This window comes from Neoarius graeffei, chromosome 27 (genome assembly GCF_027579695.1).
Source record: "Neoarius graeffei isolate fNeoGra1 chromosome 27, fNeoGra1.pri, whole genome shotgun sequence".
Lineage (NCBI taxonomy): Eukaryota > Metazoa > Chordata > Actinopteri > Siluriformes > Ariidae > Neoarius > Neoarius graeffei.
In genome coordinates this window covers 34,649,433-34,669,404 of record NC_083595.1, presented here as the reverse complement: position 1 = coordinate 34,669,404, position 19,972 = coordinate 34,649,433, and the positions used below count along the sequence as shown (strand labels likewise).

Here is a 19,972-nt window from a genome sequence, read left to right as displayed (position 1 = left end):
AAAGTACAAAAAAAAAATCAACTTTCGACACTTCTGTATGAATTTGGTTGTTGAAACTGTAAATACGGTATATACAAAGCAAAATGTGGATTAGAAATCAGGAATTGTTCTTAAAATGCATGCAGAATCATATCAGTAAAAATGTAGTATTGGGACACTTTCATATTTACCAACAAATTAAATTATATTCATATCGATTTGCCTCAATTTCTGGAGAGAGTATTCCTTTTTCTGTTTTAGTATTTATGCTTTCTATTCATTTATTGCACAATCCCTGACTACACATAGTCTTTGTCCAAAATCATAAGCAAAAAGGTAACATGGACATCAGGCTGATTGCCGGGGACCAGAATGCATGCTTGGGGGACTGGTTAATGCATTCATGTATGATAAAAATGCATTCATATCACCAAAACTTCAGAATCGTACAATATAAAATTCACAAAAAGTGCAAGTATTAATCTAGTCATATTAGCAACAGATACCAAGACAAATTACAAGATTTTATCATTCTAAATCAGCCAAACAATCCAGTCAGTACAATTTATTCTATGTTCTTACCCAAACCATTAACACACAGTGATTGCTTATATCTACGGAGAAGATAATCAAGTGCTGGGTAAAACAGGCCATGATTCTCTTCATGATTTCTAAGCATCACAGCCCAGCAGCTCCATCCTTAATGTGATGCGTTCATGCCACTCCCAAGGCAGGAAACGCACAAATCGGGCAAAGAAAGGTGGCTCAAACAAGTTCTTTTTGCGTGTATTGTTGTCAAGGTTGCCTTGGAAAATCTGAAGCAGAAAAGAAATTTTAGTGAGTCTATGTTGAAAGGTCCTGTTTTGTAAGAAATATGGTTGTATGTATAGATTTGTGATCATCAAACTATTCTCTGGAGGATGAGAAGCATGAAATGAGTGATGTTTAACAGTTATTCCACAAAATCAAGTCGTGCATGAGCCGATAGCCGATGAGGCGCATAGTACCGAGTCGGCTATAAGCCATGTACGACGAGATTGAGTGGAATAAATGTTTTATTCTATCCACAGTGACTGGATTTTGAATAACAGAGCATTTTTATTTCTATTTTTTTGCAAATTTGATAAATAAAAACTTTATAAAAAACGTCCGACAAAATAATTTCTGCTTAGAATGTAAACAAACCGGTGAAATGACAGTAGCAATTTGTGGAAAAATGCTGTAATAATAATTCTTGGGGAAAAAAAAAAAACATTCTTACCATCAAATACTTTTATTCCATATTTTGTTGCTTTTTTTGTATTTTTGGGGGGTTTGGTTTTCGAGTAGAGTTTTTATTTCATCCTCGGTTGGTTCAGCAAAACGCTCCGCCATTTTGTTTTTCTTTACTCACGGTATATAAGCTGATAGCCTAGTAGCAGAGTAGCCAATCAGAGTGCGCGATTGCTCATATCCAGTGAATGTGGATAGAATAATAATGCGTAGAGAGCAGCAACAGGAACAATAATGCATAAACTTTTCCTTAGAGCCACAAAGTAACCAATGTGGAGAGGATTTTCAGAAAGAGACTGACCATAAATGTCCAAACTAGAGCAAAATAGCAAATCGAGGACACATATACAATAGAAGAAACCACTGGCATCCCTTAAACATAGCAAAAACTTGAACTCAGTAACCTAACCACACCCATGCAGGTCCAAAATGGAGATTAAGCATTATTCCTAAGATATATCTCCAATATTTCATTGATACTAGAACATGTAAAGAATTAAACACCCTGGGATGTGGTGTTATAGGAATATAAATCAACAACAGGAAGCTGATTGCTTTCCAATAACAACATGTCCTGAAGCGTTTCATTCCTCTTATAGCAAAGCAATTTGTCAGTGAGTGCAATTTTTAAATAAATGACACATCCTATTTTTAAGCTTTTAGAGTTACGTTAAATGTTGTAAGTATAGACCATCCACAAGACTACATAGTTCATGTTATCACTAAGGCTTTAGCAGCTATAAACAGTCATTTCATCAGCAGCCTCTCTTTTTCTGTCTCATTTGTTTTGTCATTTTACCAAGACTTACAAAAGTGCTAACACCCAGATCTCCTTCCATAAATGTTTCTCTTTACAATTCAACAGTTGCTGTGGTATAAGAAGCAACAAAAAAAGGAGAACATTCACTAACCTTATCTGTTCTGTTGGTTGCATCTTTTACAATGCTCCATGACTGACCATCATTACTGTATGCAATCTTAAAGGCAGACACAAACTGCACAACGCCGAAGTCTTTCGCTCCCTGAGTGATGATGCCTGTGATCCTTTTCGGTTTCTCCAAGTCCAGCTAATGAAGATAGAACATGAAAACCTTGATAAATAGCAGTGGACCCATGGTATAATCTCTGTAAATAAAGCTCAGTGTAAAAGGAATTATACAATTACTGCACTAATATACTTTAGGCAATAAGAATTCTCACCCTTATGGGGCAGATTTACTAAGAAATGCACTTTTCACAGATTTTAAAGCAAACAATTGAACTAAAAACCTACAAATAATGGATAAGCAAATGAACCTAATTAGCATACAGCTGTTGCAATACAGCATATGAGTTGTATATGTATCTGCAGTAATGAAAAATATTTGATAATAATATTTATTTTTATGAAAAATATCTACTGTATATTTTGAAGGGCAGCATGCTGACGCAGTAGGTACGGTTTTCATCTTACAGCTCCAGAGTCCTGTGTTAGATCCTGAGCTTGTGTTTCCTGTCATCTCTAAAAACATGCATGTAGGTGGACTAACTATGCGACACTGCCCTTAGGTGTGAATGAGTGTGTAAACAATTGTGTTAAAGGTGCCCTGCGATGGACTGCATTCCATCCAAGGTTTATTCCTGCTTATGCCCAGTGCTCCTGGGATAGACTCCACCATGATCCATCATGACCTGGACCAGGATAACAAGATGAAGACTGAAGATGAATGAATGAATGAATGAATGAATGAATGAATGAAGTTCTAAAAGCTTTGCAAAAGTGACAACAGAACTAGACAGTGCAGCAGAGAAAGCAAACGTGTATTTTAGTAGCTAAGGCTAAAATGTATGTTAAAAACAACATGGTTAGGCTTAGGCAATGTAGGCATTACATAACTACTTTTATTCTATCCGTATTCACTGGATATGAGCAATCATGCCCTCTGATTGGCTACTCTACAACTAGGCTATCAGCTCATATACCATGAGTAGAGAAAAACAAAATGGCGGAGTGGGTTGCTGAACCAACCGAGGATGAAATAAAAGCTCTACGTGAAAACGAAACCCCCCAAAATACAAAAAACAACAAAATATGAAATGAGAGTATTTGATGGAAAGAACATCTTTTTTATTTTTCAAGAATTATTATTATTATTATTATTATTATTATTATTATTATTATTATTAGGGCGGCACGGTGGTGTAGTGGTTAGCGCTGTCGCCTCACAGCAAGAAGGTCCTGGGTTCGAGCCCCGTGGCCGCCGAGGGCCTTTCTGTGTGGAGTTTGCATGTTCTCCCCGTGTCCGCGTGGGTTTCCTCCGGGTGCTCCGGTTTCCCCCACAGTCCAAAGACATGCAGGTTAGGTTAACTGGTGACTCTAAATTGACCGTAGGTGTGAATGTGAGTGTGAATGGTTGTCTGTGTCTATGTGTCAGCCCTGTGCTGACCTGGCGACTTGTCCAGGGTGTACCCCGCCTTTCGCCCATAGTCAGCTGGGATAGGCTCCAGCTTGCCTGCGACCCTGTAGAAGGATAAAGCGGCTAGAGATAATGAGATGAGATTATTATTATTATTATTATAGCATTTTTCATAAATTATGTCATTTCGCCAGTTGGTTTACATTCCAAGTGGAAATGATTTTGTCGGATGCTTTATATAAAGTTTTTATTTATCGAATTTGCAAAAAATAAAAATGCTCCGTTTCTCAAAATCCAGTGAATGTGGATCGAATAAAACAGTTATTCCATTCAATCTCGTCGTACATGGCTTATAGCTGACGAGGCTCATGTACGACTCGATTTCATGGAATAACTTAGTTTTTTAAAATATATGCCAAACACTGTATATTATTAATTCGGTCAATGAATATACATTATCTAGTCAACCTATCTTATTAGTAAATAATTTCTGTCTTGACAAGTCAGAATATGTAGTTCACACATTCATTCCTGGTCATGAAACGTGCACAGACATGTGGAGAACATGTGAAACTCAGAGCGCCTTCATTATGATCTCTGCCCTGTATCTGAGCTTTAGAAGGGACCATTTCATAAATATATACAGTATGTAATGGGGCAAAAGCACAAAACAAAAATGACTTTCATGTTATCATGGGTGTGGGGCTTCACGGTGGTGTAGTGGCTAGCACTGTCACCTCACAGCAAGAAGGTTCCTGGTTTGAACCTCACAGATGACAGGGACCTTCCTATGTAGAGTTTGCATATTCTGCCCGTATCTGCATGGGTTTCCCCCACAGTTCAAAAACATGCAGATGAGGTAAAAATACCCAGCCATTGGGGATGTACAAGCCAGCGTGCCGGGGAGGGTTGCGTCAGGAAGGGTATCCGGTGTAAAAACCTATGCCAAATCAAATATGCGGATCATAATGATCTGCTGTGGTGACCACTATTGGGAGCAGCCGAACGAAGAAGAAGAGTTATCATGGGTGCAAAATTTACAAATGTTATTTTTTTAACTCCAAAAATATTTGTTTTCAAATGGTGCCAGTAATTGGCATATATTTTGTGCAGCTATTTTAACCCTTAAAGCCTCGGCTAATCATTCATTCATTCACTCATTCATCTTAAAGCATGTTATTCTGTAACTAGAAAAGCACTCGGAGAGCGCAGACCTCCGCCAAGAATCCTTTAAAAAAAATCCGGGATCCAGAAGGTGATCCGGATCACCACCAAAATTTAATGGATTGTTACTTGTGCCCAGTCACACCTCTGGAAAAAATTTCAGAGCAATCCGTTCATTACTTTTTCCGTAACGTTGCTAACAGACAAACCAACCAACAAACAAACCAACCAACCAACCAACCAACCAACCAACCAAACAAACAAACCAATGCTACCGAAAACATAACCTCCTTGGCGGAGGTAATAATAATAATAACTAGAATGCATTTCCGGAGAAAATGCGAAAGTGTGGGCGGCACAGTGGTGTAGTGGTTAGCGCTGTCGCCTCACAGCAAGAAGGTCCGGGTTCGAGCCCCGTGGCCAACAAGGGCTTTTCTGTGCGGAGTTTGCATGTTCTCCCCGTGTCCGCGTGGGTTTCCTCCGGGTGCTCCGGTTTCCCCCACAGTCCAAAGACATGCAGGTTAGGTTAACTGGTGACTCTAAATTGACCGTAGGTGTGAGTGTGAATGGTTGTCTGTGTCTATGTGTCAGCCCTGTGATGACCTGGCGACTTGTCCAGGGTGTACCCCGCCTTTCGCCCGTAGTCAGCTGGGATAGGCTCCAGCTTGCCTGCGACCCTGTAGAAGGATAAAGCGGCTAGAGATAATGAGATGAGATGCGAAAGTGTGCTTGCTCAGGTGCGCCGCCATGGCGACCCGGCAAGAGAGGCAACCGCACACCCACACGACAAGTTTTGTGTCAACACACGAAAGTTTGGCCAAGACACAAGGCAGATTCTCATACGGAGACGACAGGCTGGCAAGGTTCTTTACAGGGACATCCCAGAGCATCACTAACATGAAAATGTGGATGTAATTCTACAACCCCGATTCCAAAAAAGTTGGGACAAAGTACAAATTGTAAATAAAAACGGAATGCAATGATGTGGAAGTTTCAAAATTCCATATTTTATTCAGAATAGAACATAGATGACATATCAAATGTTTAAACTGAGAAAATGTAAAGAGAAAAATTAGGTGATTTTAAATTTCATGACAACACCACATCTCAAAAAAGTTGGGACAAGGCCATGTTTACCACTGTGAGACATCCCCTTTTCTCTTTACAACAGTCTGTAAACGTCTGGGGACTGAGGAGACAAGTTGCTCAAGTTTAGGGATAGGAATGTTAACCCATTCTTGTCTAATGTAGGATTCCAGTTGCTCAACTGTTTTAGGTCTTTTTTGTCGTATCTTCCGTTTTATGATGCGCCAAATGTTTTCTATGGGTGAAAGATCTGGACTGCAGCCTGGCCAGTTCAGTACCCGGACCCTTCTTCTACGCAGCCATGATGCTGTAATTGATGCAGTATGTGGTTTGGCATTGTCATGTTGGAAAATGCAGGGTCTTCCCTGAGAGAGACGTCGTCTGGATGGGAGCATATGTTGCTCTAGAACCTGGATATACCTTTCAGCATTGATGGTGTCTTTCCAGATGTGTAAGCTGCCCATGCCACACGCACTAATGCAACCCCATACCATCAGAGATGCAGGCTTCTGAACTGAGCGCTGATAACAACTTGGGTCGTCCTTCGCCTCTGTAGTCCGAATGACACGGCGTCCCTGATTTCCATAAAGAACTTCAAATTTTGATTCATCTGACCACAGAACAGTTTTCCACTTTGCCACAGTCCATTTTAAATGAGCCTTGGCCCAGAGAAGACGTCTGCGCTTCTGGATCATGTTTAGATGTGGCTTCTTCTTTGAACTATGGAGTTTTAGCTGGCAATGGCGGATGGCACGGTGAATTGTGTTCACAGATAATGTTCTCTGGAAATATTCCTGAGCCCATTTTGTGATTTCCAATACAGAAGCATGCCTGTATGTGATGCAGTGCCGTCTAAGGGCCCGAAGATCACGGGCACCCAGTATGGTTTTCCAGCCTTGACCCTTACGCACAGATTCTTCCAGATTCTCTGAATCTTTTGATGATATTATGCACTGTAGATGATGATATGTTCAAACTCTTTGCAATTTTACACTGTCGAACTCCTTTCTGATATTGCTCCACTATTTGTTGGTGCAGAATTAGGGGGATTGGTGATCCTCTTCCCATCTTTACTTCTGAGAGCCGCTGCCACTCCAAGATGCTCTTTTTATACCCAGTCATGTTAATGACCTATTGCCAATTGACCTAATGAGTTGCAATTTGGTCCTCCAGCTGTTCCTTTTTTGTACCTTTAACTTTTCCAGCCTCTTATTGCCCCTGTCCCAACTTTTTTGAGATGTGTTGCTGTCATGAAATTTCAAATGAACCAATATTTGGCATGAAATTTCAAAATGTCTCACTTTCGACATTTGATATGTTTTCTATGTTCTACTGTGAATACAATATCAGTTTTTGAGATTTGTAAATTATTGCATTCCATTTTTATTTACAATTTGTACTTTGTCCCAACTTTTTTGGAATCGGGGTTGTAAATCCGTAAAGAGATATGACCCAAAACACATTTTTGCTCATTGTGGCGCCCCCTAGTGGCCAAATGACACCAAATTTGATGAGGATACATGAACTAGTGCCGAAAGTCATCTCAACAAATATGGTCTTGATATGTCAAAGCGTTTCTGAGATATGAGCCAAAATATGTTTTTGCGAATTGTGACGCCCCCTAGTGGCCAAATAACACCATATTTGATGAGGGTAGTTCCGATGGTGTCCAAAGTCATGCCACTAAATATGGTCTTGATACATCAAAGTGTTTCCATGATATGAGCTCACTTCCTGTTTCGTGGCTTTGCCATCGATTTTGATTGGCTGCCACGGGCGAATGCTTTAACGTATGAGAGCGAAACAAATCATTCATTAGGCATGGACTGGAGATTATGTGTGCCAAGTTTCGTGATGATCGGACAAAACATGCAGCCAGGGTCACTCTACCTTCACGTTGGACAAAATTCAAAATGGCGGAAAATCTAATTAGGTGGAGAATGACGTCACAGGGTGCGTTGGAATCGTCTAGCTCCAAGGATTCCAATGGCACCAGGCTTATGAAAATCGGACATACGGATCAAAAGTTACGTGCATGAACGCATGTAAGACTGTGATCAGTTGGTGGCGCTAGAGCATGAGACGTACCAACATGAAACTTGATGAAATCAATCAGGGTCCACTCCTCTATCAGTGTACCAAGTTTCATGACTTTACTTACACCTTACAGTTTGGCCTACAGAAGGAAAAATCTGTTTTTTGCGTCGTGCGCCCATTCATTTCAATGGGGAAAAAATTAATCCTTAAAAAAAATTCGGGATCCAGAAGGTGATCAGGATCACCGCCAAAATTTAATGGATTGTTACTTGTGCCCAGTCACACCTCTGGAAAAAATTTCAGAGCAATCCGTTCATTACTTTTTCCGTAATGTTGCTAACAGACAAACAAAAAAACAAACAAACAAACAAACCAACGCTACCGAAAACATAACCTCCTTGTCGGAGGTAAGTCCTATGAAATATTCAAGTAACTACAATGGAACTAATAGGAAAGTGTGTAGTTAAAGAGAGTAATGAATGTACAGTACTCTGTAAAATTCTTAGGCACATGTAAAGAAATGCTGTAGGCCAAAAATGGCTTAACAATAATGAAATGAAGTGTTTCAACATAAAAAAAAAAAAATACTATAAACAGTAGCAGTAAGCCATTATAAATGAAACAAAGTCAATATTTGATGTGAGACGACCCTTTGCTTTAAAAATAAATAAATAAATAAAATAGTCGTCTCAGGTACACCGAGTGCAGTTTTATAAGGAAATGAGCTGTAGGTTTTACTTAGCATCTTACAGAACCAGCCACAGTTCTTCTGGTTCTTCTGGACACTTTGACTGTCACACTCACCTCTTCATTTTGCACCAAAATCCAGTAGCCTCCATTATGTTTTCTTTTTTAATCTGAAAAGTGGTCTCTTATGTCATATGCTGCTCAGATACAATTTTTTTTTCCTGTAACATTTAATTTTGTGCTGGAAAATGAACGTTTGGAACTCTAAAATGTTTTTGGACTGACTTGATAATGTAGAAGTCATAAAATAGAAATCTAGAACAAAGTTTGTATGAAAAAAAATAGGGGGTTTAAGACTTTTGCACAGTACTGTAAGTCTTGACCTTGTTGAGTTGAACAGGTTAATCAAGCAATGTATGATAAAATAAATAACTCATCTCATTATCTCTAGCCGCTTTAGGCAATTAAATTTGCAATACAATTGTTTTGTTTTGTCATTTTAATGTGAACTTAAATAATTAAAAGAAGCACAAGTCACCTGAAGCCACTCAGAGCGGTTGTTGTTGGCTGGGGACCAGGCATTGGTTTTGCCCTGCTTGTCCAGGCGAGCATAGTGCGGAAGCCATGTAAATGCATCTATGCCCCAGGTGCGGTAAGCACTGGAAGCTGACAGCTGGTTGTCTGAGATAAGACGAGACTTCATACCCAAGGACTCTGTGCAGCCTACAGCATTGGAGTCGACTACAAACAGATAGATGGGAGAGGAGGGACAATGATAGATATGCTGGCAAATGCGAAGAATAACAGACGAATGAAACAGCACATGAAAGGGAGAGATCAATTTCAGCTGCAGCCTGGGAGTAAGAACTAATGAATAAAGATAAATATGGGAATAGAAAAATAGTATGAATAAAGTAAGAAAGGACTGAATATAGGGTATGAAATAAAAAGAAACACTGAAAGATAATAAAATAAATACATGCAATAATAAATAATAAATGAAACAAAGTAGAAAAAAAACCCACCATACTTAGATATGGCATTACAAACAGTCACTTAATCTATTAAACAAGTCAGTTTTTAGTTCAGACTTTTGTATCAGGCATTTCTAACATTTTTATGAGGATATAACATGATTATGATGCTATGCATATATTAAAAAAAAAAAACCCTCACAGTTAAACTGTCTTGTAAAATTCGAGACGCTATTAAAAGTGACTGGCATATACTGCTATAATTCTTCTCAAAGAAACCATGATTGTTTAGTCACTAATTTGAATTACAGTTGAGTTCACAGCCAACCAGCTCCAGGCGCAGTGTGCATGCTTTGTGGCACACCACAGGGATGAGGCGAATGTACTGAGTTACAATCGGGGGGTCAAACAGGTTCGTCTTGGTGCCGTCATTATCAGTGTTCCCAAGAAACACCTGTAGGAATGCAAAAGAGGTGTACGTACAGTAAATACCAAACTAAATCACGGAAAAAGAGAAAGAAAGAGTAATGCATTATCTGTACTGCTCACCTTGTCTCTCCTCTGGCCAGGAGCTCGATACATCATGTATATTTTGTCATCATAGCTGAATGCCACCTTGAAAGCCTTGATAAACTCAGCTGTGCCCAAGCGACTGGCTCCCTGTGTGATGATGCCAGTGAGACGCATCTTCTTCTGCAGATCGATCTGAAAGACCAGTCAGCATTAAGAAAACAAATCCGATCAAAAATGCATTAAGTTTTTGGATCGACACAAACAGAACAAATAATAACGCAAGACCGCAGATTGTCTCAATGATATTTCTAACAACCTCAAGCCAAGGGTTCTTGTCATGGGGGTCTGAACTCCAAGCGTTGACGAGACCCTGGTTGTTGAGGCGGGCGAGCTCAGGTCCCCAGCGCTGCAATCCCAGAATGCCAAAGTGCACCGAGGAGGCAGAAATCTGGGATGCGACAATTCCCCCTTCCTCCATTCCTAGCAATGAGATACAGCCTGCCACAGGAATGGAGACAGATTAGCTCCATATCTATACTGTGGCATCTAGTATAAAGCTTTGAGTGATGTATAGTTTTAAAAAAATGCTGTATAACTATATACTCTGGCCCATTTAGAAATAATAATAATAATAATATTATTATTATTATTATTATTATTATTCACAACAACTACTGTTTATAGTGTTGGGTGTTATCTACCAAGAACCACCACGCAAGAAATGTTCTAGTAGCATGTTTAAGGCATTTTGTGACATTATAGCTCATCCAACATTCTGATATTTTCTTTTAGCTGCCAAATTATTCAAGTGAATCTTGTTAAGGCCTGGTCTCACAATACCGATGACTATAACTATGACTATAAATAAATCATTCCCCTGCAGTTTATATGGCTGGTGGTCACACCAGACCGATAACGATACCTATAGCCCAGGCCTGGGTTTATCGAGATCAGTGAGATTGCTTCTGGAGCAATTTTCCCAGGCCTGGACCTGATCCGATAAAAAATCTGACCAATCAGGTAACTGTTTACATGTGACGTTATCTGAGCACGTGCATCTTTGCACATCCTTGTTGCATCATGAAGTCACGGAATATGGATTCACAGAAAATTAAAAATATAATGGAAAAAAGTATAGATCTTTTATTCATGGATATGTGATTTCCCATGAAATATCAGTAGTAAATTAATAAAGTAAACATACAAATGCAGGCAAGATATTTTAATTATAAACTTTGGCAGTCTAAACATTTGTTTTAGACTTCTTTATTTTTTATCCGTGATGCATCATTGGTATGAAATCGGTAACCAATCTGGAATATACTGACACGTCCGTGACCAATCCGTAAATTATTAGCATCCGTATTAAAATCCGTAACCACACCATATTTAATATCCTTTATTATGTTTGCATAGCGGGCGGCACGGTGGTGTAGTGGTTAGCGCTGTTGCCTCACAGCAAGAAGGTCCAGGTTCGAGCCCCGTGGCCGACGAGGGCCTTTCTGTGCGGAGTTTGCATGTTCTCCCCGTGTCCATGTGGGTTTCCTCCGGGTGCTCCGGCTTCCCCCAAAGACATGCAGGTTAGGTTAACTGGTGACTCTAAATTGACCGTAGGTGTGAATGTGAGTGCGAATGGTTGTCTGTGTCTATGTGTCAGCCCTGTGATGACCTGGCAACTTGTCCAGGGTGTACCCCGCCTTTCACCCGTAGTCAGCTGGGATAGGCTCCAGCTTGCCTGCGACCCTGTAGAACAGGATAAAGCGGCTAGAGATAATGAGATGAGACGTTTGCATAGTCCGTGACCTATCTGTATTGCAGTCAACCACCAGAGTAGGTTGTTTTGAAGTCCAAGCTGTACAGTATGACCCAAAATAATGTGCTGCTACTTGGTAAGAACTTCCATGACTGTTCCTAAGTTGCATTTATTTATTTACCCGAGTGGCAGGACCAGGCGATATTACAGTCAGGATTATAGTCGTGGTGTGACTGCTCCAGAATGGAACTAAATTCAGGCATAGGTGTAGTTATAGTTATTGGTGTTGTGGGACCAGTGTCTTACCCCTAATAAAATACAGGATAAACATATAGGGAAAATGCAGCGGATGGTACAACCACGATTGTCATTTTTCAAATACTGATCAGTACTATACTTACTTAGCTGGCATTCCTTCCCTGCATAGGGAGAAGGACACTGGCATGTGTAGTCTCCGTTCAGGTCACGACATACGCCTCCATTCTTACAAGGCTGGTTATCACAGTCGTTCACATCTGTAAACATTGTAAGTTATCTTAGTTCATTTAAAAGTAGTTTGTAAGGCAGTATTTTGTAAGGCCAAGGTTTTGATCATGCAAAATCACTGCAGGAGTTGTGAAAATTCGTGATCGTGCATTCTCGGAGTCACCCACTTCTAAACTTCTCCCTAGGGTCATTTAATCAGGTCTGCTGTGTGTGTGACTATATACGGTAAGTGGCAAGTAAGTCATGAGTGAAAGCAGTACAATGCAGACACTGTGCTTTTTTTCATCTTCCTGTAAACAAGTCTGATGATCTCCTGGGATAGTGTCTTGCTGTGTGAGATGGACAATCTCTACTGTACACGAAACATCCAGAATGCTTACAATGAGCTGGAGAGCTGGATGTTTACAGAAGGCAAACATTCACCAGTGTCCTGAATGTAATGATAATATGGGCTCGCAAATCTTTTCTCTTTACACTTTATAAAATGTGCTCTTTTACTTAATGGCTGTTTCCAAACAGGCACCATTGTAGGAATGTGATGACAAACAGAGGAAAGTCTGGGAATGCACAGTGCAGGGTCATGACCTCAGATAAAACCAGGAGCAATTACAGGCAATGTAACATCTGCAGAAAGCACGACTGGAGTAGAGATACCAGATAAAACCTAGTAAAGTGCTTCATTTGGCCCAAAGTAAGGCTAAACTATTAGAAAAAAAAAAAGCTACGATACCGAGATCCCTACATGGACAAAACAGCCTTCTGGTATATTTTACGCGATCAGGGGTTGTTGATGGAGAATCCTAATTTTGTCATGTCCAAGAAGTGAAGTTTCCATGACGAAAGACATAAAAGATTATTCTTGCCTCCATCCTAGCATGTTTACATGTATCTACTTTATTATGCATAAAGTTTAGAGCGCTATATTTTTTCCCTCACAAACAGAAAGAGACTTTATGAGGTCACTGAGCTGCAGGGAAGGAGATGTTCTTACATGTACCCACAGAGAGGCAGGCACACACACACACACACACACACACACAAAGCAGCAAATTAGGAGAAAACGAGGGGTTCAGAAAAGCTCTAAATTAAATTGTTTTGCCATTTTAATTACTTTTTATAATTATTTTATATAACTGTCCTTGTTGGTGAAGTTTGTTAAATAAATGTCAAAGTATTCTTGTGCTTTCAGACAGATTTATTTAAAATTATCCAAAAATCTTTACGCTATTTAAGAGCTGATCAGAGGTCCTTAAAGTGCTAGTCTTACAAAAATGACATCATAAAATCCTGGGTTTTCTGTGTGCGATATGCTCAAATAGGTTGTAAAGTTCACCAATAAATAAAAAATTGGTTCAAAAAAGAAATTTTTTGCATCTGAATTCTGTTCCAGAAATCACTAAAAGCTTGTCTGCCATTAGATCGCAGCGATTTATTGGCTGCATGTGTGACGTCATATGTGCAACTGCCTTCTTTTGTAAAGCTCTCTACACAACTTTACGACAACAGGGACGAAGAAGTGACTCAGAGTAAGCATGTTTAGGTTTGTTTTTAGATCAGTATTTGTCTGTTGTTTATCGAAATATTATATTTGGCCACATAGAAACTACCTTAGAACGTTATTGATCTGACTAAGGACAACTAATTCATTCAAGCAACAGGCTAAATACAAGCTCGACGCTTACTGTGCGGTGGTGAGCTCTTTGGGACGGCGCTTCTGACTTTTGTTTCCAGATCGCAGGAACTGCTCCGCGTACCAGACGTTGCTCAAATCCTTCTATGTGAATTTGCCTCACAAATTTATCTTTTTCAAAAATGTATGGAGCAGACACCAAACCATCCTGTCAGCTTGAAATTACCTCTCTTTGTCCGTACAAATCGAACCTATTCATTCTGTAAGTGTCCTGTCGACTTTGGGCTATAATGGATCAAAATTCTGCTTTTTTTAATCAGCTACACTTGAACAGCCTTGAATGACACACCTCTTAGGAGACATGCTTTGGTTTTAATTTTGGTTTGGAATAAAAAAAAAATCATTAAAAATGTGCTACGTTTTGCAAAGCGGACGAAGCCATAAATGCCGCGAACACTCAAGCACTGCACATAATGACATCACTTCCTTTGAATTAACAGTAACTTACCAGGAACGCATTTATGTAATGGCGGACTCAAAGAGCCAAACTTTACCAACTCAGTAGAACATGTTCCCAGTCTTGTATTAAGATAATACAAGTTTATTTAGACAATAAACTATTTAACATGTCTAGTTTTATAAGGTATAATTTCCAGGGGTGATGTCATTTTCGTAAGACTAGCACTTTAGCTGCTCAAATAAAAAACAAATCTATGTAATCTGGGAGACAATGCTTTATTGCTTTCTTGTTTATTATGCTGAATAATATGAATAAATATACCTATATTTAGAGTGCAATTTATAAGATATATTATAAAAAAAATAAAACAACAGTCAACAGAATCTCCCTTTGATCTTAAGACAGTGCTTGGTTTATTTGTGTAATTCCTTTTATCACTCCATATGACACACGTATTATAGACCCATCTCCTTTATAACTTTACATATCAATTTAAAATATAACTTCACCAGGGTAGTGGTTAGCGCTGTCGCCTCACAGCAAGAAGGTCCGGGTTCGAGCTCCGTGGCCGGCAAGGGCCTTTCTGTGTGGAGTTTGCATGTTCTCCCCGTGTCCGCGTGGGTTTCCTCCGGGTGCTCCGGTTTCCCCCACAGTCCAAAGACATGCAGGTTAGGTTAACTGGTGACTCTAAATTGACCGTAGGTGTGAATGTGAGTGTGAATGGTTGTCTGTGTCTATGTGTCAGCCCTGTGATGACCTGGCGACTTGTCCAGGGTGTACCCCGCCTTTCACCCATAGTCAGCTGGGATAGGCTCCAGCTTGCCTGCGACCCTGTAGAACAGGATAAAGCGGCTAGAGATAATGAGATGAGAACTTCACCAGGTTTTCATGGAACTCCAGAAAACCTTGTAAACTTCCAGCAATACGGGCATATACTGTACCTCAGACCACAAAACAGGAATTCTTTCGTTATTCTGTATTTTTCAAGTAGCCAAAATACAGTCCCCTCTAGAACCTTGATTAATAATAATAATAATTTCAATTTATATAGCGCCTTTCACAAACCCAAGGACGCTTTACACAGGAGTTACCAAAAAAAAAAAGCCACACTAGGAAGAATAGTGTGAGGTAAAGAGAAAAGTTTTCAAATTAGCTTTGAAGGAAGAGAGAGTGGAACAGTCATGAAGCGATTGTGGTAACAAGTTCCAAAGTTTAGGAGCAGCAATACTGAATGATCTGCCACCCATAGATGCCAGTTTAAAACATGGAACAGTCAAAAGTCCACAGACAGAAGATCTGAGGGAGCGGGAGGGACAGCACACACGAATTAGCTCACAGAGATAGGAAGGGGCGAAACCATGAAGAGCTTTATAGGTTAAAAGCAAGATTTTGTATTTGATCCGAGAAATAATTGGCAACCAATGCAGTTGCTGTAAAACAGGAGTGATGTGAGCAGTGCGCTTGGTGAGTGTGAGGACTCTTGCTGCTGAATTTTGGATGTACTGCAGGCGATTGAGCAATGTGGCAGGGAGACAATAAAAGAGAGAATTGCAGTAGTCAAGACGAGAAAAAATAAACGCATTGGGCAACATTTTGGCATGAGTTTCCAAGAGAAAAGGGGCGGAGACATCCAATATTGCGGAGGTGAAAGAAAGCATTCTTAGTAATTAGTTTAAGATGGGGTTCAAACGTAAGGGTGAAGTAAAAGAGAACTCCAAGGTTTTTTATAACTTGGGAGGGACTAATAGACACACCATCAACATCAATAGTAAAACTGGAGAAGTTCAGAACCTGTCTTTTGGTACCTACTAATAGAACCTCCGTTTTGCTAGCATTAAGTTTAAGGCAGTTCTTATGCAGCCATTGCTTAAGGTCAGTGATGCAAGTCCTTAAATTAAATATTAAATATAAACACATTAGTTTTAACACAATCTAAGATGTTACAGTATGTACTGTAGTAGTTAGCACTGTCGCCTCACAGCAAGAAGGTTCTGGGTTCGAGCCCAGTGGCCGACGTGAGGCCTTTCTGTGTGGAGTTTGCATGTTCTCCCCATGTCTGCGTGGGTTTCCTTCAGGTGCTCCGGTTTCCCCCACAGTCCAAAGACATGCGGTTAGGTTAACATGGGGCGGCCCTGGGCTGAAGTGCCCTTGAGCAAGGTACCTAACCCCGAACTGCTCCCCGGGCGCTGTAGTAGTATGGCTGCCCACTGCTCTGGGTGTGTGTGCACGTGTGTGTTCACTGCTTCAGATGGGTTAAATGCAGAGGATGAATTACACTGTGTTTGAGTGTGCATGTGATAAATAAAGGCTTCTTCTTCTTTAGTTCCTCCCACTTTGGTTGTTTTTCTGTAATTTCCAGTAATCACCACTAAGAACCGATATGCTCTGGAACTACCGGCGTAAGAAGGAAAAAAAAAATTAAAAAGGCCCATTCTATCCTCAAGAAGACAGGCTGTATTTATCATAGGCTTAAGAATCTGCAGTCCAAAATAAAACACTAAAAGATCCTAATCTACCTTCATGCGTCTCATCAGCACCAACAGTTCTATTCTAAAAACTCCTAAGAGGATTGATGGGACCTGAAAACAGCTCAGCCTCAAGCCCAGATCACCTTCCCACATGCGCAAAACCATACAAACACTTAATCCGGGTCAGAGGTGTTTCTGAAGAAGAGCTAAAACCGTCTATGCTGGAGACTATGGGACATCACAAGTATGATTTAGATTAAATACTTCAGAAGATTTTCTTGGATGTTTTCATAGTTTTCCTGGAACTCACTAAATCCCTCCATTATATTTAAACAAAAAGTTCTGGAACCTTCTGGATGGCCAAAAGCCCAGACTGGGGTGTGCTACTATAAAACCTCTTAAGAGTTGATTACAGCTTGACTAATTACACTGAAGCTACAGCAGCTGTCCTGTGTAAGTCTAAGGCTCTGTCATTGCCAACAGTGGGCGCGGCACAAGACATAAAAATATGGGTAGTATTTAATACAATGAATGCTCCGTTACACCAGTGTAACAAATAATATTAAAAATCAAAATTAGTAATCATTTTAATAATGTCTAAACACAACCATTTACATTGCTTGCTACACTTTAGAAAAAATGAAACACACACTTATAGAATACACTCTATGCACAGTGCAATTACAATAAATATTTTTTTAAAAAATCTGAATGCCTGACGGTCTTGCTTTAATTAAATTCCAGACGTTTTGTTGTCTGAGTACACACAACAGACGGAGGGCTTATTTCCAAAGTTTTGTGCTTTACTTTCTGCAGAAGTGTCTATGATATATCTGAATCTATGTTTAAGAGATTCATTTAGAGAGCATAAATCAGAGCAAGACAAGCCTGGACTGGAAAATCATGACAAAGCCCTTTATTTAAAACTCCCCTTAGTCTCGGTGCTTTCTAAACACAAATTTACGTTCTACATCCTGGGTGTGTCTGTGTTACAATGATTATAGCTCCAGATGGGCCACTGAACATCACAAACTGGAATAAATACTATGCTGACTTCAGTGGAATAGAAATGCTCTTGTTGTGGGCAGCTTGGAAAAAAGTGTCAGAGCTGCGATACAATATGTTGGCTAAAGAACTGGAAATGGCATTTAATTAAGTCTGTAATATGGCCTCCTTAATTACAGTAAGCCATGTTTCCTGACTAAACATACTGTACCATACCAGACAAATCCGAGAGTTAGTACAAGGGTTAGGTGTCAGTTAGTTATTGCTTTTGTGTGTGTTCTGTGCCATATAGTGTTGTGTTATCATTTTACCTGAGCAACAAGCATTTCAACGTACATGTGTCTTGACATACTATGTAAAGTATAAATCCATTTAAATTTGGCTTAAGTTGACTTGGCAAACGCAAAGCAAATTGTGAATTACAAGACGAGTGCCACTGTCATCATGGTCAGTACACCTGTTCGTTATAATAAGATGGTATACTCACTTATTTGGCAGTTGACGCCCTCAAATCCAGACTGGCATTTGCAAACATAACCATTAAAAACATCTCCTCGTCTGGAGTTTGCAATCACCTCACACTCGCCATCATTTTTGCATGGGTTAGGGCTGCATGGACCTGACAGGACACATTTGTGGACATATCGAAAACTTGCATATTTCATCTAAATGCTGCTACTTTCGTTTAAAATAGTGATTTAGTCATAACATAGATATGATGTGACTGTTACCATTTTCTTTAGCAGTACAGGTGCGTCCTGCAAATCCTTCAGCACAGATACAGACAAAAGGTTCCTCTCCTACGCCAGTCACACATGTCCCACCATTATGGCACAAGTTCACCTCACAGTAGTCTCCTACAAGGACACAAGGATTTAACTCATTTTGGAGTTGGAGCAGGAACTGAATACTCTTTTGACATGTTTTTGGGAAAGGACTGACTGGTCCTGAATGCTAAGTTTTGTGGGAGAATAAAAAGCGAACAGGAGGGGAACGTTTTTCAAGCTGCTCAATTAGAGCAGGACGGTACAAAAGGGGTCCGAAGTGTGAGCAGCATTTCCAATGGGGCTGATGTATCTGCAAACACTGACATAAACCACAGATATTAATTATTATTTAAAATTCATGCTTTAATACTGAAAAAAAAAAGCAAGGAAGTGGATAGCGATGGCAACTTTCAATAGGCTGTTTTAGAGAATATGAGAAAACGTCAAGATTAATTTCATGCCTATAACAGACAAACAAGTTACACAACAAATGTTAGGAAGTTTGTAGGAAGGATAGGTGTATTACTTTATGAGCTATATAAATAAGCTTGCAGTACAAGAAAGATATAGGATGTGCAAGGCAATTTACACAGCATCAACACAAATAAAATAAAATGACAACACACAATGGCAACTGAAATATAATTACAAACAATCACATGTAACAATAGCAACTGTTATATAATTACAAATATAGTTAGGGTTAATCCCATTACCACCCATGTCCAATTTTAAGGACTATCATATGAGAAAGAAGATTAAAAGTAAACACATTAAATCAATTGAAAGAATATAGCCAACTCATGGTCTGATGATCCAATAATAGAATATTCAGCAAAACACAGAAGAAAAAACTAGAGCACAAATTACATTTCATAAAACAATCAAGAACTGGTATTAATTAGCTGATGACTTACCATTTACACTCCAAATACAGCAAATAATGAAACTTGCAAGGATAAAACTAGAAGAGCGATGGACACTTCTCAGCCTCATATTGTTTCAGCCCTGACAGTTTCTTTCCACTGACGTCTCTCTAGGGTTTATTTTGCCAAGAGGAGTGGAGCAAATTTATGGACTGGAGTCAGGATTAACTCTGTGGACTGGAGTTGGGATTAAATCTGTGAGCTGGAGTTGGGATTAAATCTGTGGACCGAAGCAGAAAAGAAAAAAGATGGGACTAAAGAACAAATTTATGGGTTTAAGTAATGAGTACACCTCTGGAACAAAATAAAGAATCTATTGACTAGAGTACAGAATAAATCTATAGACTTCAGTAAAGAGAGAAATCTACA

General features: G+C 39.6%; 1 protein-coding gene across 1 annotated transcript; it reads right to left on the bottom strand.

Annotated features, from left to right (window-relative positions):
* Positions 1-16: 16 nt before the first annotated feature.
* Positions 17-19,697, bottom strand: mfge8a (milk fat globule EGF and factor V/VIII domain containing a). The gene is made up of 10 exons (XM_060911846.1): positions 19,595-19,697; positions 18,642-18,767; positions 18,398-18,529; positions 12,263-12,376; positions 10,425-10,606; positions 10,145-10,300; positions 9,905-10,049; positions 9,160-9,362; positions 2,163-2,318; positions 17-794 (listed from the first exon to the last, which is right to left on the bottom strand). The coding sequence occupies exons 1-10, from the start codon at positions 19,671-19,673 to the stop codon at positions 651-653; spliced, it is 1,437 nt and encodes a 478-aa protein (XP_060767829.1). The 5' UTR covers positions 19,674-19,697; the 3' UTR covers positions 17-650.
* Positions 19,698-19,972: the final 275 nt, after the last annotated feature.

Excerpts from the sequence above, each read along its gene's own strand:
- mfge8a (XM_060911846.1), bottom strand. The coding sequence starts at position 19,673 with ATGAGGCTGAGAAGTGTCCATCGCTCTTCTAGTTTTATCCTTGCAAGT. Across the intron at positions 12,377-18,397 it reads GGGCGTCAACTGCCAAATAA|ATGTGAACGACTGTGATAAC; the intron begins GTGAGTATACCA and ends CAATGTTTACAG. Across the intron at positions 10,050-10,144 it reads CTGGCCAGAGGAGAGACAAG|GTGTTTCTTGGGAACACTGA; the intron begins GTGAGCAGTACA and ends GCATTCCTACAG.